The sequence below is a fragment of the Pygocentrus nattereri genome, chromosome 3, assembly GCF_015220715.1.
Source record: "Pygocentrus nattereri isolate fPygNat1 chromosome 3, fPygNat1.pri, whole genome shotgun sequence".
Lineage (NCBI taxonomy): Eukaryota > Metazoa > Chordata > Actinopteri > Characiformes > Serrasalmidae > Pygocentrus > Pygocentrus nattereri.
In genome coordinates, this window is record NC_051213.1 from 13,606,807 (window position 1) to 13,632,190 (window position 25,384).

At 39.5% G+C, this 25,384-nt stretch overlaps 1 protein-coding gene across 1 annotated transcript in view; it reads left to right on the top strand.

Annotated features, from left to right (window-relative positions):
- itgb1a (integrin, beta 1a) overlaps positions 1-25,384 on the top strand; it is a 43,216-nt gene that overhangs the window by 11,989 nt on the left and 5,843 nt on the right. The window contains exons 2-15 of the mRNA XM_017704347.2: positions 9,392-9,458; positions 9,836-9,921; positions 13,187-13,406; positions 13,576-13,746; positions 17,487-17,725; positions 18,296-18,451; positions 18,571-18,666; positions 19,222-19,311; positions 19,445-19,585; positions 20,092-20,294; positions 21,375-21,613; positions 22,597-22,819; positions 22,978-23,204; positions 23,740-23,906. Coding sequence (XP_017559836.1) covers positions 9,392-9,458; positions 9,836-9,921; positions 13,187-13,406; positions 13,576-13,746; positions 17,487-17,725; positions 18,296-18,451; positions 18,571-18,666; positions 19,222-19,311; positions 19,445-19,585; positions 20,092-20,294; positions 21,375-21,613; positions 22,597-22,819; positions 22,978-23,204; positions 23,740-23,906 — 2,325 coding nt within the window. The remainder of the gene's footprint in view (positions 1-9,391; positions 9,459-9,835; positions 9,922-13,186; positions 13,407-13,575; positions 13,747-17,486; positions 17,726-18,295; positions 18,452-18,570; positions 18,667-19,221; positions 19,312-19,444; positions 19,586-20,091; positions 20,295-21,374; positions 21,614-22,596; positions 22,820-22,977; positions 23,205-23,739; positions 23,907-25,384) is intronic.

Consider the following 25,384-nt stretch of genomic DNA (forward strand, 5'->3'; position numbering starts at 1 on the left):
ATAGGGGTGGGATTTCAGTGTCCTCCTTTGAAGGGCTGCTCTTTCCTGTTTCTCTCATTTTTTCAATTTTAGCCTTTTCTTACTGTACTGTTTTGGGTGTCTTTAGTTTGGGCATGGAGCCTCGTTGCCTTATTCTGTAAGGTTCTGTCCAAGTTTATGTCAATAGAATTGGATGCAGGCCTTCTCTGCTGAGTAAGGCAAACCTTACTTCAACAAAAGCTTTTCTGCATTTTGTTTCAGGGTTCCTGGAGTTCATACACTGAAAAAATGATGCTTTGAATTGACTAAAGTGTGTCACGTGGTTGCACATGAATAAAATGGATTATATGAACACAGTAATTGCCAGAACTGAAGCTTAAAGACTGCAGGACAGACTGTTGAGCTAGTCTTTGTTTACACTGACCTCCTGTTAGTCATTTTATGACACTCCCCTACACAACATAACTCCGCCTCCATCTCAGTCTGCTCAGCTAAGAAAGCATGCCGGTATCCAGTTAGCGACCTATACCACAAGATAAAGGTCTGCACTCCCACGCATTCCTGTTGGACCCATGGGACCCGCCACAGCATCTTGCAGCGCAGACAAATTTTCAGTGTTGTGTGCAGGAGCGGGCGGGTAACTAGCCCACTACAGGCCGAAGCGGGATGAAGCACGCATGAAGAGAAATCCCTCAAATTAATGAATAGCCTAAATAAAGTAGAACAATCACTAAATCATGTATATAAATAATATAAAATGACAACAGTTAAACAACTGAAATGAATGAAATCAAAGAGTTGCGAAGTAACCAATCATGTGAGCAACACACAAATTCTTGTAGCCTACAGATATGGAAGAGCCTTCAGTCCAGTAGCCACAGCTGTTGAGCCAAACAGAATACGAGAAATCAACTGTTCTGTGGTCTAATTCCTGCTTTGTGTTTACAAGAAATGAATTGTGTTTGGTGAAGTTGCTTCACGGTGAGCCACAATGACCTTGGCTACTGTGTCATTTCAGCAGCGAATAATGTATTTGTGAATAGACTATGAGAGATATTGAATGTCCAATCACCCTGACGGAACAGAAGGGAGCAGGCCAAAGCGTTTTAATTGCGTGTGGAAGCAGGACAAACAATTCCAGTTTTCTATGGGAGGGGGGTGAAATCTTGTGGGAGTGGGACTGAAAAAACAGTCCTGCACAGAGCTCTTCTACCAGGTTTTAGTACTGTGGGGAATGAAAACATGTTGTGCTGCCAAAAACTTAAAAAGAAACATGCTAAAGCAAGAAAAAACATTGGAAATGCTTTTTTCAGAGATGGAAGTTCCTTTTTTTCTGGACAGGTATGTAAACATGAAACGAAACGAGTTGAACAGTATGAATGGCCCACTATACATAATGAATCATGTAGATACACTGATCAGACATAACATTATGACCACCTCCTTGCTTATTGTCCATTTTATCAGCTCCACTTACTAAATAGCTGCACTTTATAGTTCTACAATTACAGACTGTAGTCCATCTGTTTCTCTGCATACTTTGTTACCACCTTTTACCCTGTTTTTCAGTGGTCAGGACCCTCATCTTTGGGTGGTGGATCATTCTCAGCACTGCAGTAACACTAACATGGTGGTGGTGTGTTAGTGTGTGTTGTGCTGGTACGAGTGGATCAGACACAGCAGTGCTGCTGGAGTTTTTAAACACTGTGTTCACTCACTGTCCACTCTATTAGACACTCCTACCTTGGTCAGTCCATCTTGTAGATGTAAAGTCAGAGATGAAAGCTAATGTGCTGCTGCACAGTTTGTGTTGGTCATCCTCTAGTCCTTCATCAGTGCTCACAGGACGCTGTTGGCTGGATATATTTGGTCGGTAGACTATTCTCAGTCCAGCAATGACACTGAGGTGAACAGGGTAAAAGGGGGCTAACAAAATATGCAGAGAAACAGATTGACCACTGTTTGTAACTGTAGAACTACAAAGTGCACCTATATAGTAAGTGGAGTTGATAAAATGGACAATGAGCATAGAAACAAGGAGGTGGGTATAATGTTATGTCTGATCATTGTAAATCTGCATCACTCAGAAAGCTTGGTAAAGTATTGCTTTGGACATCATAGAGATGTATGTAATACTAATCAGCTGCATCCAAATCTACAGATAACAGAATTTTTTTTCTGCTGCAGATCTTTGCGGATAGAGTTGAAAAATGTTCAGTTTCACCAGAAATGCTTTGCTCCTCGTGGGCCACATTTCATAAGGAAACCAACCAAAAAAGAGGGCAGGCTAAAGTTGAACTGGACATTGTTTTCACTGAGGTTTGCTAAAAACCATTGAAAATAGATGAGGAGTACCCCTCACTACCATAGCTTTACTTCAGTGTAGAAATACAGTCATGGTTCCGGTGTTTAAGGCACTTGCTAAGGTTGCTAAAATTCACTTGGGGTTACTGGGAGCAACCTTGCCTGGTGGACCTTTTTTCCTGTCTTTCTCTTCCAAAATGATGCACAGTAAGTGTTAGTTTCTTGAGTCTATCCATTTAGTGTGGTGTCTCATGTGGTCTAACCCCCAGCACTTCCCCTAAAGAAAGGTCTCAACACTTCTTCTGCTTTGCAAAACTTGTCACAGACCATTTCCTTGTAGTTTAGAAAGCTTCTTTGCAGAATATGCTCCATCGTCTGAATGCAGCCTATGGCAGTATCCTCAATTAATAACTGTTCTCATCGCTAGAAAGTGAAGTCATGACAGTGCTTGGTAATGCTGGCAGGGCAGACTATAAACAAACTCCACTGGTCAGCATCGACACTATGGGTGCGTTTGTGTTGATGAGTGGGAATGGGATGCAGATCCAAAGAGTAAAAAAGTTGGACTCATGCACCTGTAAAACAAAGCAGTTCTCTTGATGTAACACATTTCCTTGTGTGCAGTAAAATCATGAACCCTTTTTTTCTGTGTAGACTGGCTCTGTTTTATGAATCAATAGTGCTAATGTTGTTGCATGCTAAGATGTTCTGGTAATTGTTCAACCAATAAAGAAGATAAGAAGAAGCTTAACAAACTAAAGTGTCTGTTATGCTCTTCAGTACAATTTTGTGTGACTTTTCCTTTCTTTCGTAAATCCCCCAGTCTCAAAGACTCCATGTGCATCTTGTACCATGCTGTTACGCTGAGAGGTAGCTGGCCATGTTGTTCTCAGAGGAGAATTTCCACCGCATTCCTCTCTCCAGCTGTTAAACTGCACCGAAACAGAAACAGACGTTTCTCTCTCTTTTTTCCTGAAGTTGACTTACTGGTGTTTTAGAGTCATGGTTGAGTCTCGTAGCTTATAGTCCAGGTTTGGCTTTCATTTGAGCTGGTCATGATTAGCTGCTGTTTACTTGGCCTCATTCAGTTGGAAGACGTACTGTACATTTTCTTTCAGGCCCAAATGGGTCATTTGTAGAGCTTGAGCATCACACACAAATGTTTCGAAACAGTTCAGTTAACTTATCGCTTTGCCCTCCTGACCACTTACACAAGTTAGGTCATTTTCCGCTAGTTTTGGAGCAGTGCTGATATGACAGTACGTGATTTACACAGGCTGTGTTCTCAGTATGGGATAGGAATAGCACCAGAGTGATGTCAGAAAGTAACCTCAAAGAGGATATGGCCACACAGGCATGATCTAATCTGGTCCTTCTCCCCGACAGGCTGTCTGCCACTGTGTGTAACAGGCACAGAGCAATACATCAACTTAACACTCAACACAGACCTGCACACAGAATGTGAATCTCCTGCACTTTAGACTTCACTGGTACAAGGACTGATCATTACCTGTAAAAATAAATATGGCCACGTGAAATGAAATATGTTAGAAGGTGAGCTTAGAAACAGCAGGCTTATTATTCAGCACAGATGTTTTATTTATACATATTGCCTTTTATTTAATTATTTAGTTCAAATGTGCACATCAGTTGCACATGAATAAAATACATCAACATACTTTTTGGCAAAAGTAAGTAAAATGAAAGAGAGTAATTGTGTCGATGTAGTATGTTTGTTTCATGTGGAACCAGTGCACACGTTTGAATCAAGTACATACAAATCTGCTTATTTTTTTCCAATGTAAAGTTATGTTACATAGTCATGAAAGTCTGGAATCGAAATCTGGACCAACATGCTGGTTTAAGAGGTCAGCAAACTATATTTTCAGTGTGGTTTTAACCCATAAAATTTGATGTCTATTACATTCATTTTGCCTTACCAGTCAAGTATGATTGCATAGTTACATTTTTAATTACAACACAATTATTTTGATTCTCGTTCTGTATCTCTCATTCTGACAGATTCAAGTCTGCACTTCTTGCTTTTTTTCATTTGTGTCATAGTTGAGAAAAACAAACAAAAATACAAAAAAAAGTTCTTTTCTTTAATAGAACGAGGCTCTACTGGGGGCGTAAAAATACTGTAATGAATATTGTAATAATTTGTATCAAAGTCGGGCTACAACAACTAAACATTATTGATAACACTCATAAAAAAACTGTTAGCAGCACATCACTTATTTTGGTACTTGGCTTGATGACATTTGCTCTTTTCATTTATATCACACTGAAAGAAGGAGATACAGACTGCATGACCCAAAAAATTCTATGAGAACACATTTTTAGTATTTTTCTCGGGGTTGTAGTTTCACATCCACATGAAAACAGAGCTTTAGGTCACTGAGTTTTTTATTTGAACTATTTTCAGTAGTGGAATTAGAGTGGGCGATAGAGCAAAAGTGGAATTCAAGATAATTCAAGAAGTTTTTACCATTCACCATATGTTACGCAATTTTTTTGGGCAAGCTGGAAAAGACAAAAGTACACACATTAAACCTGCAGAGTTTTTATGTGCTTACATTACATTACATTACATTTAGCAGACGCTTTTATCCAAAGCGACTTACAAATAATGTGGTACATAGAACAAACATAGTCAGGCCTTAAAGGAGGCCAAAGGGTAATAGCGGGGGTAGAGAAGGGAACGAGGGCAAGAAGGAGATGAGGTTGGTAGTGGTTAGATAGACGTGCTGACGATATACTGCGATGTACTCAGCATATTGTGACATATTCATCATGATAGTGATATGTGCCATATGGCCTCTTCCTAATTTGAATATGGACTGATCAGAATGAAACATTAATATACATTTGAAAACCTGCAATCAGTCATGTTGTTTTTCATCTTTAGGAGAGAAGTACAGAAAGCCAGCCTTTCCTGAACTGCCATGTACAGTTTGTTTGTGTTGTACAGGAAGGAGTAATGCAGAAATGCTGTCGCTGTGCTCTTGATAGAAGCCCTTTTGAGAAAATATGAACAAGATGAATAAAGTGTTGTTGTCAGAGAGGAGGATGCTGTCTAATCTGCAGGCCATTATGGACAATGGCTCCCACCCACTCTACGACACAGTGATGAGACACAGGAGCTCATTCAGTGCAAGACTCATTCTACCGAAATGACCACAGAGTGCCACAGGAGGTCATTCTTACGTGTGGCCATCAAACTCTATAACTCCTCCCTCAGTGTGTCATTCACAAAGTGTAGTTCATCTGTACAAAACTCAATACTTAACAGTGCTGTTCATATGTGTAATAATAATAATTGCGTACAGTAACTCAGAGGTACAATTTGAACTGCTTTATACTAGATGTTTCATATTTATTATCACAGTCACCGCCACTTTACTGTATTCATAAGGACTTAAATCTCGTGTACATGTTGCTTATCTTTGTTTTAAATTATTAAAGTGTTTATTCTTTTACATAAATGGTTGCAACTGTAACAACTGCAATTTCCCCCTGGGATCAATAAAGGGTTCTGATTCTGATTATAAAGAAATAAATAGTCCTTGCATTTTTCATTTGTATTTTCAAATGTGCTATGAAACATTATTGATGTACTTCATCTGCAGACTTTTATTCTGCAACTAGCTGATTAATCAGAGTCATAATGGAGCAGGGGGCGGCACAGTGGCGTGGTGGGTAGCGCTGTCGCCTTACAGCGAGGAGGGCCTGGGTTCGATTCCCCGGCCGGGCGGCCAGGGTCCTCTCTGTGTGGAGTCTGCATGCTCTCCCCGTGTCTGCATGGGTTTCCACCGGGTTCTCCGGTTTCCTCCGACAGTCCAAAGACATGCAGTCAGGCCAATTGGACATGCTACATTGCCCCTAGGTGTGAGTGTGTGAGTGACTGTCTGTCTGCCCTGCGATGGACTGGCGACCTGTCCAGGGTATATCCTGCCTTCCGCCCGAAGACTGCTGGGATAGGCTCCAGCATCCCCCCGCGACCCTGACGGAGAAGCGGCTTAGAAAATGGATGGATGGATGGATGGATGGATGGATAATGGAGCAGTTAATAAATTATGAAAATAGTCATTTTGCTGCTTTATCTCATATCATATAGTATTGTATCATACCATGTTATACTGTATCATGACTAGTATGGGAGCTTGGCTAGTGTGTTAGATTGGGGCTGACATATTAACCTGAGTCTGGAGCATTAGATCAGGACACTTTAAATCACTTTAGTTTCAAATATAATCATTTTTTCAAGTATGATTGAATGCTCTAGTAAACTGAAAATGAAAACATTAACACATTTTCAGCCACTCCTTGTTACTGCTGTACTTAAAAAATGTATCAAATTGAGACATCAATATATCATCTCAAATCAAACAATGAATTCATGTTGTCGGACGAAAACCTTGTATCTCCATTTATGTCATTTTTCAGTTTTTTACATAATTTGAAAATTCCTATTGCTCTTTACATTGTACATGAATTTCTTGATCAATGGACCAAATGAACCGGCCCAAATCACCTGGGAAAATGTCTGGTTCCATTGACTTACATTAAAAGTAAAGTAGGTTTTTTCCTTCTCCTGTAAAGTTACCATTTTGGAAATACAAGGTTTTCTTCCAACAACAATTATATATTATTTACATTAAATCGAATATAATTATAATATCTCTTCTTCTATGTATAAACATAAATGTATGGTTTTGGTTGGAACGTTAGAATCTACACTTATTTCATAGAGCCACGTTTCTGTTAGTGAAGTACAGTTGTGTTTCCTATAGGTTTGAAGCAAAAGCCTCATTCTGTGGCGGCTGTGTTAAAAACAGTAACTCTCTTGTGTCTGATTACGGTGCGTAATAGGGTGGAATTCCTCTAAAGCTGCCTCACCTCTACTCATTGAGTCTTAATGTGAACCACATGCATTGTGCTGAGTAAAGGAGGCGTGTGTTCTCAGTTTGACCCAGCACAGCCCTCTCACACTCGGGGTTCCTGTGTTGCCAGCCAAGCTCTAGCTGCCATTTTTGCCCTGCCTGTGCTTTCAGACATACCGTGTAATTTTGAGGTACCACAAGCCTACCAGCGTTTAGCCACTGTCCTTTTGTCATTTTAATGTGGTCCTCTCCTCCCATTGTGTGGTGTGCATTTATAGCAGGCATTCATTGCTACATTGGCAGTCGTTTCAGTTGAATGTGTTGTGAAATGTTATGTTGATGGCATGTGAAATGCATCTCTCACGATACAGAACTTGAATGCGAGGTTCAATAGATGTAAATGCTTGATTTCGCTCTCCTACAGTTTTAAGTAATGGTAACATTCAGTTTCATGCAGATATAAAAGGTGAACGAAAAACACAAGACCTAGACTTCTATCCAGGGCTATGCATCATCCTGTGGTGCTGCATCTTAAAACTGATATGATGAGCATGAGCATAATATTCCAAGTGACTTGTAGGCCTGAGTTCTCGCCAAGGAATCGATAATGCTTTACCTGGAAGAAGAGCCGTTTGTGTATTGAACTGTCAGGCAGCCTGAATATCCGAGTCCTCTGAGGGATGGCTGGCAGTTGTATTTTTGTGTTGGGGGAGGGGAATAACAGAGGATATAAACGGTAAACAGATGTCTCTGACCCAAGTGGACCTGAATTATTTATGGCAGTGGGACGTGTTCAGATGTCCTGCTACGTGGGGTTGATTTTGTTGTAATAAATGAAATACTGTGATTTTGAGCTGTAGCTTATAGAGAACATTGAGCAGTGCTTAAATTCACTTATCAGTGTTTCAAAAGTAGAGACTTTGGACGGACACACCTTTTAAAATCCCAAATGTGTTAAATCCTAAGGCTTATTATTCAGTAATAACTTGATCTTGGCCATTTAATGGGCAAAATAGGGCTGTTGTGATTATCTCCTCTTCATGAATTTGCAGTGTTTCTGTGTTAATTGTGCGAAGGTAATGCACACTTCACATTTTGTTACTGGAGAATTTCACCAAAAACAAAACAAAAAAATCTTGCTGTTATTTATTTATTTGTGTATTTATTTATTTTTACATAGTTTGAAAAGACCTGCTCCCCTTAACAATATGTGAATGTTGACTTACTAACTTTTATGATAAGTTAAGAATGTGTTTTCTTTCTCCTGTAAAGTTACCGTCCTGAAGGTAAAACTCCAACAGTGACGATATTTTTATGAAGTCTTTTTAAAAGCTTCATTGAAGAATCTCTGTAAGCCTCTCTAAGGTACTTCAATAGACTGTAAGTTGTGTCTGTTTTTATTGCCTGGCCTTTTAAAAAATACCCATTTACTTGATTGATTTTCAGTAGATGAATTACAAATGTAGTTACTTCCCTACTTTAAACTTCTATGATGTTCAGTAATTGCTATTAATCTGTAAATAATAACAATGTAATTACTGTTCTTAATTTGTCAAATTAATTTGCAAAGAAAAGAAATTCAGCCATTCTTGTGACACCGCTGTGCTAAAGGAAAGTGACTATTTCTGGCAGAGGAAAGAGGAAGCTACTAGGAAACTGCCTGACAACCAGTGACTGCTGGATACTCTTTGGCCCGGAATGCTATGTGAGAAACGGCAGAAGTGAAATTAGCCACTCCGGTTCCTCTGCACCGCAGGGACTCAGAATAGAAAAGCGCTGCTGCTTGGCGGAAGTTTAAGACCTCTGCTTATATCCATACATCACAGGGCTCATAGATGACCTGGAAACAGTCTGTCATTTGGGGTGCCAAAGCTATTTGAGTGCTCTCTCTACGAGCTTGAAGAGTTTCATTCCAAAACGCAGTGTGTTCATTTGTGACAAGTTGACTTGTATTGGAAAACACTTTTTCATTCCTCTAATGAAGCTAATATTAATCATAATATGGCATTAATATTTTGTATGTGTACAGCCCTCTTCCACTAATATAAATCATGGTTTATAATGCATTTTGCCACTAAACCCTACAAATACTGAGCAGGTTATAAATCAGTGCTAGGTATTGTGCATTTTTGCTACTTTAGTGTGAATATTGGAGCTAAGCTTGATGCTTTTTATAATGTTTTATTTTTATAAGGTTTTCTTCTTTGTCTCTCCAATTGCAGATGGAACTTAAACTACTTTTCCTATCAACATTGTTAGGAGTTTTATGCTACAGCAGCGCTCAGCCAGGTAAGATGATCTCTTTCATTTTGCATTTCAACATTAATTTGAAGTTATGAACTCTGGAGAGCTTTTTCCTGAAGTCGTGCTGTCTCATCTAATTCAGCCTAGTTCTGTCAAAATGAGTAAATTGTAATTTAATATAATCATTTCATATCTGCAAAGCGAGTCCATCTTTCAGTGTAATGCTCTGATGTCATTATGCAGAAGTAACTCCACCTAAGATGAATTGGAGCGTAATACGGAATGGAAAACAGTCCATCTCTGGCTCCAATTACTGATGACCATAGAGTTTCAAATGAAATGACGCGAGAGAGGCAGCTCTGATTGCCAACTTGTTTTTTTTGTCTTGCATGATGAGTTTCTGTTGCTTCTCTTGTCCACAGAGGGGAATGAGTGCATCAAGGCTAATGCGGAATCCTGCGGGGACTGCATACAAGTGGGGGCTAAGTGTGGATGGTGCACAGACACAGTGAGTAGAGACAGCCATCAGTTTATTTGAGTCTTTCTGTTTTTGTTATCGTGAAAAAGGAGACAAACAAAAGGTCAGTTGGGAGTAACGTTCAATACACAGGCCACATGTTCAATAATTTGTTCTTTTTATCTTTTGAAACTGGAACTATTGTGATTTTGAGCTACAACACTGTGCAAAAGCAGAGGTGTTATAAATGAGAAAGCTCATAACTCTTGACATATAAAGAAAAAGTCTTACGCTTTAGTGATAAGAGCCGGTCTTGCAGGTTACCCCGAGGGGAACTACATTGTGGTGCTAGCAGGAAAAGCCCCCCTTGTTATGGAATTCTGCATAATCACATTAGCCAGAACAACTTGTAAATCACATTTTTGTGTTATTTGAGCCAAGTGCTACAAATTATTTATGTAGAAGGAGAAGAGGTAGACCTCAGAGAAGGTTTATGGATGTAGTTAAGGTGGACATGGAGATGGTTGGTGTGAAAGTAGAGGAGGCAATGGATAGGGCAAGATGGAGGTTGATGATCCGCTGTGGCGACCCCTAAAGGGAGCAGCCAAAAGAAGAAGAAGAAGCTACAAACTATTTATGAAGTTTTTGTCAGATGTTTTATCAACTGTAAGTAGACGCTTTGTTTTGAATTTTTTGGTCTCTCCCCATTTAGGGAGCGAGGAGTCTGGTCTTGTAATAGCTGGATATAACTTTCTGGCACTGTTGCAAAAACAACCACCAAGTAAACAGACTTTCCTGTACAGACTTTGGCCAAACTCAGAGGCCAGTATTTACTTATTTGATATCTAGTCAGAACAGTCATTACGTTATTTGTTTTTCAGGAATTTTTTGAGACGATTAGATAGAAGATTATCCACTCCCACAATGAAAGGGGAGTCAAAGAAAAACGAGTGGAAAAATCAGGAGTTGAAAAACTGGAGCTCAAAATATGTAGAGAAAAAAGGACTCCGAACAATTGTGCAGGAAGTGTCAGACCACCAAAACTCTCACCATCAGTACAATCAGCTGAGAAAAAAGCTCCACTCTTGCTTCATATTTGTGAAGCTCCACAAATGTTTGTCTGTCTTTCCACTGTGAGAAGACAGCTCAACACTATGAGTATGAAAGGATGTGTGTCTGTCAAGAGCTTACTGATGTCACGATTGGCCCCTCCCAGTCCTGTCCATGTGCTTTTTGTTATTGTGCATTTGTTTTTGTTAAGTCCAGCCCCCTTGTTGTCTGACTCCACCCCTGATTGTTACCACCTATTTTCCACCTGACCATCATTTGCCCTCCTGAATTTAAGCCCTGTGTTTTCCTTAGTCTAGTGCTGGTCTTTGTTTGATGTTTGTTTGATGTTTGAATTGTTTGTAAGCCTGTTCTGATGTGTTGTTTGTATAGATTGGATTTCTGTGTGCTTTGTCATGTCTGTCCCTCCTGCTTTTCGTATTGGCTACCTGAACCTGAATTGTCATGACCATGACCCTGGATTTGCACATAATAAAAGTCGCTTATCTCAGCATATGCGTCTGCCTCCTCGCTCCCCAACGTTACAACCGAGAAAAAGAAATAGACAAAAAAAAGAAAAAACTAAAGTAGAAAATTTGCAAATCAAACAATGAAGCTGCTGGTGTTTTCAGAACACTGGACTGAAAACTGTGTATAAATATATGTCTTCAATTAGTCACATTAATTTGTAGTACATGAAAAAAGCGAAAAAACACATAGAAGTCATTCATGCAGCCTACTTGTGATATTTGTGTTTCCACCACTTGTGTGTTGAATTTGGATTACTGTTTCTTTTTGCCAAATATTAATCACATATCTACACCCTCTCATAAAATCACTCCCATCCTGCTTCAAGCTCTCAGTAAACACACCAAAAAGAATGTAAGAATGTGAATTTCATATGCAGCTCAGGTGCCATATTAGGACATTTTTAATTATGGGGGGAAAAAGTACACAATTGTACCAAAATTGGAGTGAATCAGCCATTTTTGGTGTCTAAATGTTTGCACAGTTGTTAAGCAATCTAAAGTGACTTATGGACGTACAGACAAAGTTCAGGCTTCATAATGGCGCCTACTTCTGTTTTTAGTTATGCAACATGCCTTGATCCATTTTTCTATTTTGTCTATTTATGATTACTTAACACAGCCCCAATGCAGACTAAAGATGGAACTTTCCATGTCTTGACATTTGCACAAATAACAAATATCATAAATGTATCTGCTTTGACTACATTCCTCCATTCTTGAGGTGTTAGGTGCTGTGGAATGTCCCAGCAGCCCTTTCCAGTTCTGTGTGGTTTAGTGTGGGATTGAGAAACCCAAGCGCAGCTACTCCTGTTCCATTAATCTGCAACACTCCATATAAATTCTGCTCAATGCTGTTGAGTCAACTAACCGCTTTACCAGATGTAATGAGTCAGATTCTGACATGAGATATGCAGCAATGCTATTACAAACCTGAGGGCAGATATACTGGTAAAGTACTGCACATGAGGAAGTTCACTGGTTGTGATACTCAAAACATCGCCTATAAATTTGGGCAACATGAACTACACAATAATACTAATAATAATGATAACAATAATAATAACAATAACAATAATAATAACAATAATTGTTATTATTATTATTATTACTAGCAGCTTTTCAAGTTGTCATATACTATTTTTTATATTTTACTTTTTTCTTCATGTTTATGTACCAGAATTGTACCTCTTTTCTCCCTTTAAATCTCCTTTTATTTCTTTCAACTTTAACAGGTTTTGCTACTGTGCTTTTAAGAGTTAAATACATAAATAGCCTTGCTTCTGACTGGCTGCCCTATATTTAGCCTTATCTAAAGAGCAGTCTGGGCGAAAACACTCCTTAAAATATCAATATGAATAGGCAATGCTAAACTAGTATAGTCTTATTTAGCAGGTCACATACAAATGTGTTGGTTTTGGTGACATCACAAAAACAATGAATTTGAAAGGAGCCACTTTTGAGCTTAGTTTCCACATATGATTTACAGGAGGACGAGTGAATTGTATATTTGGAAACTGTGTGTTACCATACTACATCAAATGTTGAGATACAAACTCATAAGTCAGTATATCAATATACAGAGCATCATCAAATAAGATGATGCTGATAATAATAGAATGGCCACAAAATTATTATGTGCTGTTTAAAAAACTGTGACAATTAGTGTCTTGTTTCTGCTTGCTGCTCAGTCTGTTGCATGAGGCCCAACTCATCTTCCTTGTAATGTCCTCATCTTGCAGAAGTTCCTGAAGCAAGGTGAACCCACATCAGCCCGCTGTGATGACATGGAGTCTCTACGGAAGAGAGGATGTGTGGCAGCCAAGATCGAGAACCCTCGAGGTAGTCAGAAGACTCTCAGAAACAAACCTGTCACCAACCGCAAGAAAGGAGGAGAGAAACTCAAACCTGAGGATATCACCCAGATCCAGCCACAGAAACTTTCACTCAGCCTCAGATCTGGTACAGTTAAAACATGTGTTTGAAATCTGAGTTAGGTGTTACAGCATAAATTTGAAATCCTGCAACTGAATCCCATTTAAATGATGCAGTGCTAAAGCTGATCAGGTTAGTAAATGTAAGCCTGAAAAAAGATTTGTAAATGAATAACATTATATTTCTATTCCTGCAGGAGAACCACAGACGATAGACCTTAAGTTCAAAAGAGCAGAGGACTATCCTATAGACCTGTACTACCTTATGGACCTGTCCTACTCCATGAAAGACGATCTGGAAAATGTCAAGAACTTGGGTACCAGCCTGATGCTGGAGATGTCCAAGATCACCTCTGACTTCAGAATTGGTGGGTTGTCCGATGCATCGATCTAACTTCTTTTCCTTGACACTAATTCCAACTCTGAACTTGGTTTGGTGAATTGGTTTTGGCCAATAATGAACAGTAGTTTAGTATCAGCAATATGTTAAGGCGTGCCAAAATACAGTGCATCTGGAAAGTATTCACAGCGCTTCACTTTTTCCACATTTTGTTTTGTTACAGCCTTATTCCAAATTGAATTAAATTAATCTTTTTCCTCTAAATTCTACACAAAATACCCCATTGTGACCATGTGAAAAACGTTTTCTCGAGAGTTTTGAAAATTTATTAAAATTAAAAAACAAAGAAATCATATTTACATAAGTATTCACAGCCTTTGCCATGAAGCTCAAAATTGAGCTCAGGTGCATCCTGTTTCCACTGATCATCCTTGAGATGTTTCTACAGCTTAAATGGAGTCCACCTGTGGTTGATTGGACATGATTTGGAAAGGCACACACCTGTCTATATAAGGTCCCACAGTTGACTGCATGTCAGAGCGCAAACACCAAGCATGAAGTCAAAGGAATTGTCTGTAGACCTCCGAGACAAAATTGTCTCGAGGCACAAATCTGGGGAAGGATACAGAAAAATTACTGCTGCGTTGAAGGTCCCAATGAGCACAGTGGCCTCCATCATTCGTAAATGGAAGAAGTTCGGAACCACCAGGACTCTTCCTAGAGCTGGCCGGCCGTCTAAATTGAGCGATCGGGGGAGAAGGGCCTTGGTCAGGGAGGTGACCAAGAACCCAATGATCACTCTGTCAGAGCTCCAGCGTTCCTCCGTGGAGAGAGGAGAACCTTGCAGAAGGACAACCATCTCTGCAGCAATCCACCAATCAGGCCTGTATGGCAGAGTGGCCAGGCGAAAGCCACTCCTTAGTAAAAGGCACAAGGCAGCCCGTCTGGAATTTGCAAAAAGGCACCTGAAGGACTCTCAGACCATGAGAAACAAAATTCTCTGGTCTGATGAGACAAAGATTGAACTCTTTGGTGTGAATGCCAGGCGTCATGTTTGGAGGAAACCAGGCACTGCTCATCACGAGGCCAATACCATCCCTACAGTCAAGCATGGTGGTGGCAGCATCATGCTATGGGGATGTTTCTCAGCAGCAGGAACTGGCAGACTAGTCAGGATAGAGGGAAAGATGAATGCCGCAATGTACAGAGACATCCTGGATAAAAACCTGCTCCAGAGCGCTCTTGACCTCAGACTGGGGCGACGGTTCATTTTTCAGCAGGACAACGATCCGAAGCACACAGCCAAGATCTCAAAGCAGTGGCTTCAGGACCACTCTGTGAATGTCCTGGAGTGGCCCAGCCAGAGCCCAGACTTGAATCCGATTGAACATCTCTGGAGAGATCTGAAAATGGCTGTGCACAGACGTCTCCCATCCAACCTGATGGAGCTTCAGAGGTACTGCAAAGAAGAATGGGCAAAACTGCCTAAAGATAGGTGTGCCAAGCTTGTGGCATCATATTCAAAAAGACTTGAGGCTGTAGTTGCTGCCAAAGGTGGTTCTACAAAGTATTAAGCAAAGGCTGTGAATACTTATGTAAATATGATTTCTTTGTTTTTTAATTTTAATAAATTTTCAAAACTCTCGAGAAAACGTTTTTCACATGGTCACAATGGGGTATTTTGTGTAGAATTTAGAGGAAAAAGATTAATTTAATTCAATTTGGAATAAGGCTGTAACAAAACAAAATGTGGAAAAAGTGAAGCGCTGTGAATACTTTCCGGATGCACTGTATTGCATCTTCTGCACACTGCCTCATTAAACATGCCAGATTCAGCTCTTGAGCTAATGAGTAAGGCCTTAATGAACTGAATTCAGAGCATTAGAAGAGGGTGAACGCTAGTCTCCTCAGCACTTTGCCCCGAAGGTCCCCAGTTTGACATGCCTGTGTTAAGACAGTCATGTTTCATAGTAACAAAGTAATATCACAAACAGTAAGTCAGTAGAGTTGGGCGATATGGCCAAAGATGTTATCACGATAAAAAATTTATATCAGTCGATATCGATACGTCACGATAAATGTCAGATCATTATTTCCTGCAAGTTTGAAGGGAGATTTTTGCTCCTGAGTGGTCAGTTGCTGTTTTAAGCTACCCTTTATGGTCAGAACATGACAAACACTCACCAAACAGTGGAACATTTCACAAATCTATCATGGGACAGTGGGAGAAAGTTTCTGGTTGGCTGTTTTTACCATCTGGAAAAGCAAGGCCACAGGTTTTGTAATAGTCATAATTTAAGAAAGATCATTTTTAGAGTCCTCTTTTTAGGTATGTTTAAACTGAAATCAGCACTTTTTTGTCTTGTTTGATCTACAGTAACATCAATTCGCCGTGCTATGCGAGTGACAAAGGACTGCTTCAAATTGTCCAGCTGCTAAAAACAGCTGGCCTGGGAAGCTAGTGTTTTCTCACTCTCCAATGCCTCACAGCTTCCTCAGATTACTTTTGTTCAAATCAGGGATGTAACTTGCATGAATGCACTTCTTTCTTTCACCTTCTTTACTTGGGAATTCACTAGTACTTAAATATGATTGTTCAAGCACTGTAACACACAGCTGTAGTTGTGAGGAGCAGTTGTGATTTATTGGAGCTAAAGCTTGTTAGGATGGTAAGATAAAAGTGAGTTCACTTGTTAAAAAAAATACAGTTACGCCACTTATCCCGTCACTCACACTTGGTCACAGGAGGACAGATCGCCGATCACTCCACTCAAACAGGGAATGCATAACTCCATATTTCAAATGTTGCTAAAGTATATTATTGACTCATTTTACTCATCGCCCCCCTCCTGGAAGTGTGCCCTCTTATGTTGACAGCAGAGCAGTGTCACTTTTCTGCAGTTTCTGTTGGCTGTCGCTAGAAAGTAGAAATGTTCTATACAGCCCTATAAGTTAGGCATAATATTTTCTGTTGTCAGATGTTCTGATCCTAACCCTAAGCAATGATCTTAGAAAAGGTTTTTTTTAATTGCAACTGCAAGCAAAACTATTACACTGTGCATATTGATCATGATGCAAATAGATATAAATATACAGCAGAGGCTAATGCTCTAAATGGAGCGACATTCATTTCAGACTGGGCAATTTTTGTATTATTATATTTTAGAGTGTTTATAAAACAATGACTATTGATTTGTCATGGCTGACCAATACCTAATCCTTTCAATTTCATTCAACCTATACTGTCTAGGATTGGTGCATCACTAATTGTTTTCGCTTCCAAGTGCTTTTGGTGTGATTTCTACTTCGTATGAATGAAAAATAAACATTGAAAAGTTTTGATCACATGGATTTCTGTAGCAATAAGAGGAATATGTCATGTAATGCACTTATGTCAAGGTTTCTTCTACAACTCATTTAGGACTCAGGTTGTCTCTCAGATACAGAGATTTTTCCAGATTCTCTGAATCTTTTAATGACATTATGCACTGTGGACAATGAAATGAAATTTCTTTGCTATTGTACATTGAAAAATGTTATTACTGAATTGTTGCACTATTTGTCTGCACAGTCTTCCACAGAGTGGTGAACCCCTTCCCATCTTTACATCTGAAAGACTACGGCTTTTTAAATTCAGGCTTGCTACTGACCTGTTGCAAAAAAGCAATTAGTAATTCTACTAATTTAAAGATTTTGCTGAGTATGTATGTGCCAGATATTTACCATTTAAAGCTCTTGAATTCAACCATGTGTTCATTTGTATGTCAGGTTTTGGCTCCTTTGTGGAGAAGACGGTCATGCCCTATATCAGCACTACTCCTGCTAAGCTGTTGAACCCCTGCACTGGAGACCAGAACTGCACGAGCCCCTTCAGCTACAAGAACGTGCTGAAGCTCACTAGCAACGGGCAGCGGTTCAACACTCTGGTGGGTCAGCAGCAGATCTCTGGCAACCTGGACTCTCCAGAAGGGGGGTTTGATGCCATCATGCAAGTGGCCGTCTGCGGGGTGAGTGAGGAGAGCTCAACTCGTAACATAGAATTTGAGTTATTATTGTCATTTTGGGATTAGATTACAAGACATACATTTACATTTGATTTTCAACAGTATTTAAAGTTTATTTCAATATCAATAACTGTCGATGGCAAAAGCATGACAAAAATGTAAAGGATGTTTTTTTAACAAAAGAGTACATAAAACAATAACTTTTCAACAAATCCAAATCATAAACTTTCTGTCTACTTACACACACACAAATGTGGTATCACTTGAAAGTTCACAGTCATTTGTGATGCACATTCGTCTTTGAAGAACTTTGAGCTGCATTAAATGTACAAATAAAGCTTGTAGGATTTCTCAGCTCAGTTCCTACAGAAATAACTTAAAGCACAATTAGGAAAATGGGGTGTTTTCCCAAAGAGGAGAATGTATTTGGTCTCTCTGTAAGAATTTGTTGAATAGAAAGGTTGTGTAGTGGTGTAGCAGTCAAAGTTTATTTTCTTTGGCTGTGTGTCTTTCTTACTTCCTCCCTCTCTCTCTCTCTCTCTCTCTCTCTCTCTTTCTGGGTGTGTTTTTCAGGAACATATTGGCTGGAGAAATGTCACTCGATTACTGGTGTTTTCTACGGATGCTGGTTTCCACTTTGCTGGAGATGGAAAACTGGGTGGAATTGTCCTTCCTAATGATGGAAAATGCCACCTGGAGAACGACATGTACACCATGAGCCACCATTATGTATGTAAAGCATGAACTGATCACCTGTTTTCAGCACATCACTTTTACAAGTTCAAATGAGTGTTTGTTTACTCGAGACTTAGGTTTGTTTTTTTTTTTTGTGTGTGTGTGTTTGACAGGACTACCCCTCCATTGCCCATCTGGTGCAAAAACTGAGTGACAATAACATCCAGACCATCTTTGCTGTTACAGAGGAATTTCAGCCTGTTTATAAAGTAGGTTTTCACAAAGAACTGTTTATTTTTTATCTGCATTCAACATTTCTTTCATGTTCGCTATGGAGTTTGCTTTTCCTCCAAGTGGAAATCTTTTTCTCCATCAAGTTGGGAAAAATCTCAGCCTTTTGAAGTCTATGAAAATATCCTGTTGGCCAGGAGCCTGTGTTCTCAGTTTGAGCAGAACATAATCAAAGCTCTGTAGCATTCTCTTCTCCTGTCTCTCGTGGTAGAATTGAACAAATCTCTCATAATAAACACTGTGATATTGTGCATATCACCCATTTGAATCTCAAGGCAGAATGGAATTCTCATTGAGGTCATCGCTCTGAATTTGGAAAGCTGTAACACTGAAAATAATTTCTAGCTCCAGACTTGGCCTTCTTCACATTCCAAAATCACCGTTTAGAATTTCTGGCTGGAACGTAAATGGGTCTGTTATAAAACAAACCCGCTTTTAGTCTGTTCTAGTCTGCAATGTTTTATATTTGTCTGTGCTCTGTGGCTTACACCCAAACGCATTTTTCTGTGTTCTTTTTTTTCCTTCTTCCACAGGAATTGAAAAACCTCATTCCAAAATCTGCAGTGGGAACACTGTCTGCGAACTCCAGCAATGTGATAAATCTTATCATTGATGCCTACAATGTGAGCATATCAGCTTTCATTACAGTTCTGAATTATTCTTTAATTATTCACATTTAAAGTATTAAAACTTTAAAGGAACTCTCTGTCTTTCTCTCGCTTTCATTCTTTCTCTCAATCTATATCTCTATTTCAGTCTCTATCCTCAGAGGTCATTTTGGAGAACAGTAAGCTGCCCGAAGGAGTGACCATCACATACCAGTCCCACTGTAAAAATGGAGTTGTCAGTGTTGGAGAGGACGGACGTAAATGCTCCAACATTTCCATAGGAGATGAGGTAAGACTCTGATAGAGCATTAAACACGTTTTCAGAAATGATCAAATCAGTTTTTGAGATACTGGATTTTACTGTTCTACATTAGCTCCCATGTTTGGATTGTAAAACAGATCATTCTGGCTCTAAAATCTGATTGGTTGAGCTATGTTCAAAGCTACTTCAAAATATAAATACAGATTTAAATTCTGTATTAATGCACCAGTTAATGCAGTTCACTTCTCACTCTTTGCCTAACAACTTCCCCTGACTGTGCTAAAATGACTTAACATATGACATCAAGGTTTATTGCTTTACTACACTGACGGTGTAGATTGTGGGTTGGGAGCTGTGACGGTAATGTAATTTACAAATGTGTAATGTGTGTTGCAGAAACGTGAAGATACTTTTGTTCATTTATGTGAATTGTTTTCCTTGTTATTGAGCCTAAATAATTGACATTAATTGAAAAGCAAAAGACTAAAGCATGCTAATTGTTCTCACTGCATTTCCATCTTTTCTGGCACCAGGTCTACTTCAGCATAAACATCACTGCTCTGGGCTGCCCCAAACAAGGCAAGACCGAAACTTTAAAGATCAGACCACTGGGCTTCACTGAGGAGGTGGAGATCAGACTGAGCTTCATCTGTGACTGTGAGTGCCAGAAGGAAGGCATTGTCAGGAAGGACCTCTGCCATAATGGCAATGGCACGTTCGAGTGTGGAGCCTGCAGGTAACCTTCAGCTAACATTCAGTCTTTCGCTCTATTATGTATAATTACTGTCATATCAGAACCTCATCAGAGTACATTCTTGTTACATTACATTAACATTAACAAGGTATGCATAATAATTTGTAGACAATTCAACATTTTCACCTGAAATCAAGGGTATTAATAGGGTGTTTGTGGCCCATTTGCTGCAGTAACAGCCTCTACTCTTCTGTGAAGGCTTTACACTAGATGATGGAATAATGATGGATAATTTGATTTCATCCAGCCACAGGAGCATTAGTGAGGTACAGATGTTAGATCTTACAGCTTACCTAAGTGTTTTAGGCTCAAAGCAAAAACAACCTTATTTCAATTTCTATGGTTCCCCAGCTGACGAAGAGCAGAAGACATATGAGTTTGTGCATTTAGGAGGTATAAAGGAGTGTAATTGTCATACAAAGGGGAAGTAACATTACACTGAAGGCAGTATGTCCCAGCCACTTTCAGTGGAACAGTTTCCATGTCCCCGAACAGAAACCGTTGGCATTTAACAGAGCAAGTGCTTGGCGGTGAGAAAATGGTTGTGGAAAACATCTACAGTAGTGCTACGGACAGTGCTGATGCTGCATACCCCCCTGCCGGCATGTGTGTGTGTGTGTTGATCTAAATATGTTCTTGTTAGTAAGCTGTTTTAAGCTCTCCAGCTATCATGGATATTTATTACTCTGTAGACATTAGCTGACGAAGGAATTCTTTCACTTAGAATTCATATCCTTTATTAGTTTTGACCCCAACATTGATGTGTGTTGGTTTAACAATTCTGGACACATCCTTGAACTGCAGTCTTGATAACTATGACAAAAAAGGTTTTCAGCTCAATTCAATAAAACTTTATTTATCTCTGAAGGGTACTTGATGCTGCTAAATCTGTGTTAATACATGCATATGTACCAGGCTGTAGAGTTTGCTTTTTAGCCATTTAAATAATGATTTTAAAAAAGAAACTTTACTATTTCTATCACCAGTATACCATTTTAAGTACAGTAGCCTTTAGTATTTGCACAGTGCGGAAGTTGTATTCTTCTCTTTTCTTCCTCTCAGGTGCAATAAGGGTCGTATTGGCCGAGAGTGTGAGTGTAGGAAGGACGAGGTGTCTAGTGAGGACTTGGATAGAAACTGTCGCAAGGACAATGGCACAGACCTCTGCAGCAACAACGGAGAGTGTGTGTGCGGAAAGTGTGAGTGTAAGAAGAGGGACAACCCTGAGGAGTACTACAGCGGCAAGTACTGCGAGTGTGACAACTTCAACTGCGACCGCTCCAACAACAAGCTCTGTGGAGGTACTAAACATTCTCTGACGTCTGACTGGGGCTGTGTTGTTGCTTGCGCAGTGATGGAACTTACAGTTCTGTTACAGACTTTTGTACATTACATATTCTTTTGCTTTACCATTTCATCCTGTAATTTAAACTGAAGTGAATGACGAACAAGAGCTGAGACATTTTTTCCTCGTGTTTTTTTCTGAGAATGAAGTTGTTTTTCAGACACCATGGTGTAATAATGTCTTAAAATGAACAGTACACCATAGAGACCGCTTTTTGTACCGACATGAGTGTGTTTAACCCAGATCTCATAAACGATAGCTACAGCAAAATATATCACATCACCTGACATTTAAAACTACAGTTATGTTTCCTGCCTTCCTATTCTTTACCTTGCACATCTGAGCTAAGGTCAGGGTAAATCATATAGGGTAAACTCAGCTTTGGGAATAGGACGGATTAAAAGAATCATAGGTCCCACTTCGTATTAAGCGTTTTTACATCTACATGCAGCCTGTATGAGTTTAGCCCACTGATTGATGTTGAAGTGACTGAGTGTTGTTACTGCAGACAGTCTGTAGGAGAAATATTAGAGCAGATGTGGGAAGGAATGCTTCAAAAGAGTTGTGTTCCTGGCTGACAGGAAGCACATGTATCACTGCAGCCTTCTAAAAGACTTTAGACCATGAGGATTTCAGACTGGGCTTAACAGTTTCTTCTTTACATATCAGCTTGGACTGCTTTTTGAAAGAGGCAACATACAGAGCAATCAGTCAGAGCAAAGGCCAGTTCCATATGTCAGTCTTAAAAGCACAACAATAAAACTATTCTAAGAGATAAACAGAGGTTAATAAATGGCAATGGAAAAATTAACTATGACTGCTTTTGGTGTATAAAACCATTAATACATCGTCGACTTTGTGGAAACAAATAAAACAATATCAAGGAGCAGCATATTGTCACTGTACCTCATCTCCTTCCCTGTTTCTCTCTTTGTCCAGGCCACGGCCGCTGTGAATGCAGAGTGTGCATCTGTGATGCCAACTACACAGGAAGTGCATGTGACTGCTCTTTAGACACCTCCACCTGTCTGGCCTCCAATAATCAGATCTGTAATGGCAGAGGCCTTTGTGAGTGCGGTACCTGCAGGTGCACCGACCCCAAATTCCAAGGACCCACCTGTGAGATCTGCCCCACCTGCCCTGGGGTCTGCACTGAACACAAGTAAGCATGCTTGACCATTTAGGTAAACATGAAGAAGAAGGTTTAATCATTTTAAGAATATTTATGCTGTTGACCATAGATTCTCCACTCATACAGCACAGAATACCATGCGAGTTCATTTCAGTCATGTGGGTAACGTGCAGTTTGTCTTCTCACAGAGCATGCGTCCAGTGCCGAGCTTTCGGTACAGGAGAGAAGAAGGACACTTGTGAGCAAGACTGCAACTACTTCACTCTAGTCAAGGTGAAAGACAGGGACAAGCTGCCCCAGCCAGTGCAGGCCTTCCCTCTCATGCACTGCAAGGAGAGAGATGCCAATGACTGCTGGTTCTACTACACCTACGCCGTCAACAACTACACAGAGGTCCATGTCGTGGAGACTTTAGGTAAATTCAGAAAGAAAAAGATTGACATACGCTACTATACATTATAGTCATTTCTCATGTTAAAGAACTGGAAAAATAGATTAGATTTTTAGATTTTGTTCAATATTTTTAAGTTTTTATTATTACAAGAGGTTAATAAAGGAATAATATACTCTGTGTATGTGTGTATGTATGTGATTATTATTAGTGTTTATTTGTTGAATTTAGCATAAAACAGTGACCTGTGTAAAAGTTATGGCATATTATATTTTATGTTTTATTTTTCTCCAGTATGTCTAGACTAGGCACACAAATTGTGCAGCAAAATTAGCAGAAAAATGCCTTATTTCAGTTCCCTGTAAAGAATGCTTATTTTCACTTAGATAATCAACAAAACATGTCATTTGACTGGAGGTGTTTAAACTTTTGCATCCCATCTTGGTAAATAAGTCACCTAATATTACAAACAGGCATGTCCAATGGGTTACAAACATGTAAGACACTCAGAGAACTACAGGAGATAATAAACATATTTTCCCATACTCCTGTATCCCAGAATGCCCGGCTGGTCCTGACATCATCCCCATTGTGGCGGGAGTGGTTGCTGGAATTGTGCTGATTGGTCTGGCCCTGCTGTTAATCTGGAAGCTGCTCATGATCATTCATGACCGCCGCGAGTTTGCTAAGTTTGAGAAAGAGAAAATGAACGCCAAATGGGACACGGTAAGATAATTCTTCATCCGTCAGTTTTCACACAAGATTTATGGAATGGAGTTGGAGTTTTTTAAGAGTTAGGTCATAAGGCTTGATACAGTGTATTACATCCAGGATGTATCTTCTAGAGACAGAATTGGGCACTGTTGCTACAGCCAAAAGCAGGCTAAGACAGTGACAGATGCCCTTTTGTTCCTCCACCATGATCTTTAAACCCATCCAGATGTCATTTGGTTCATTGAGATTTTATTCATAGGCATAGTATTCAAGCGAGTGGGTGTAAGGATTAGATGAAGGATTCTAGCAGCTGTAGAGCAGCAGAGAGACATTTTAGATTTGAGGCTTTCTCCTAGGTGTGGTCTGTTTAGGCTGGTCTGGCAAGCTGGGTGCCTCAGTGCTGCCCTCTGTGGTTCAGAAATGAAAGGTTGCACATTAAAGAGTCCCACATTAAAGACACATTGGAGCAATGAAAAACTAAGCAGTCACAAAATAAATGAAAAGCCAGAATTTCAGGCTTGGACTATGATTGGATGAAACAGGCCAAGTTATGATACTTATAAGTTATGGCTTTTTTCACAGATAAACGTTCATGAGCTTTTGAGCTCTCGAATACAGACATCTACTTTCAGCATGTAGGATCCTCATATGAAGCTGGGTCATTCGGGCTGGGCGTTGAAGCTCAGCCCTCTCATTAATGTCCTGATGTCAGCTACAGATAACCCACACTATGAGTGTCTGTGATTAAAAACATCTTCGAAGTCTCTGTTCAGCTAGTGATGAATGTTGGAGCAAGTGCTCTGGGTTCCATCACCTTGTAAACCAGCTATGACCTTATTGGAACAATTATGGACATTATACATTGTGTTTGTATCACATATCATGAGGGCTGTCACTGCTGATTATATAAGTGATTTAGTCTGTCGATTAATGCGACGATTGAGTCTAAACAGAAGCCAAACAATAAAAATGGACTAAACAGTAACAAACCATGCACAGCCTATTAAATTTATAAAAAGTTAAACAAGGATAATGACTTGATAAATAATATAATAATAAAAATTTAGTGTGGGAAAATGTATATTAGTAGGTGTGTCCATTTAGCTCTGTTTCTTAGTCACAGAGAGCAGTAGGAGAATTTAAAACCTGTATTTTCATGCAAACTGTTAACCAATCATTTCTAATTTATTGAGAGGATTCAGTGTACATCACAGAAGGTCATTATATGAAATTGTTATGAATGTTACCTGATACATTGTTTTACAGTAGTTTTGAGTGAGCATGCAATTTTTTTAGGATGAGGACAAGTACATATTTTTAAAAACCTGCCAATACCAATACCGATACATATCTACTTAGAATTAAGTAGCTGTTAGTGTAAATGAGTACAATGTATATTAACAGACAAATCCTTAAAATCTAGCTGATATTTAATGAAGCAGTGGGTTTTGTTCCACATCAGAAAATCACTTCTGTACAGCTGTAAGTAA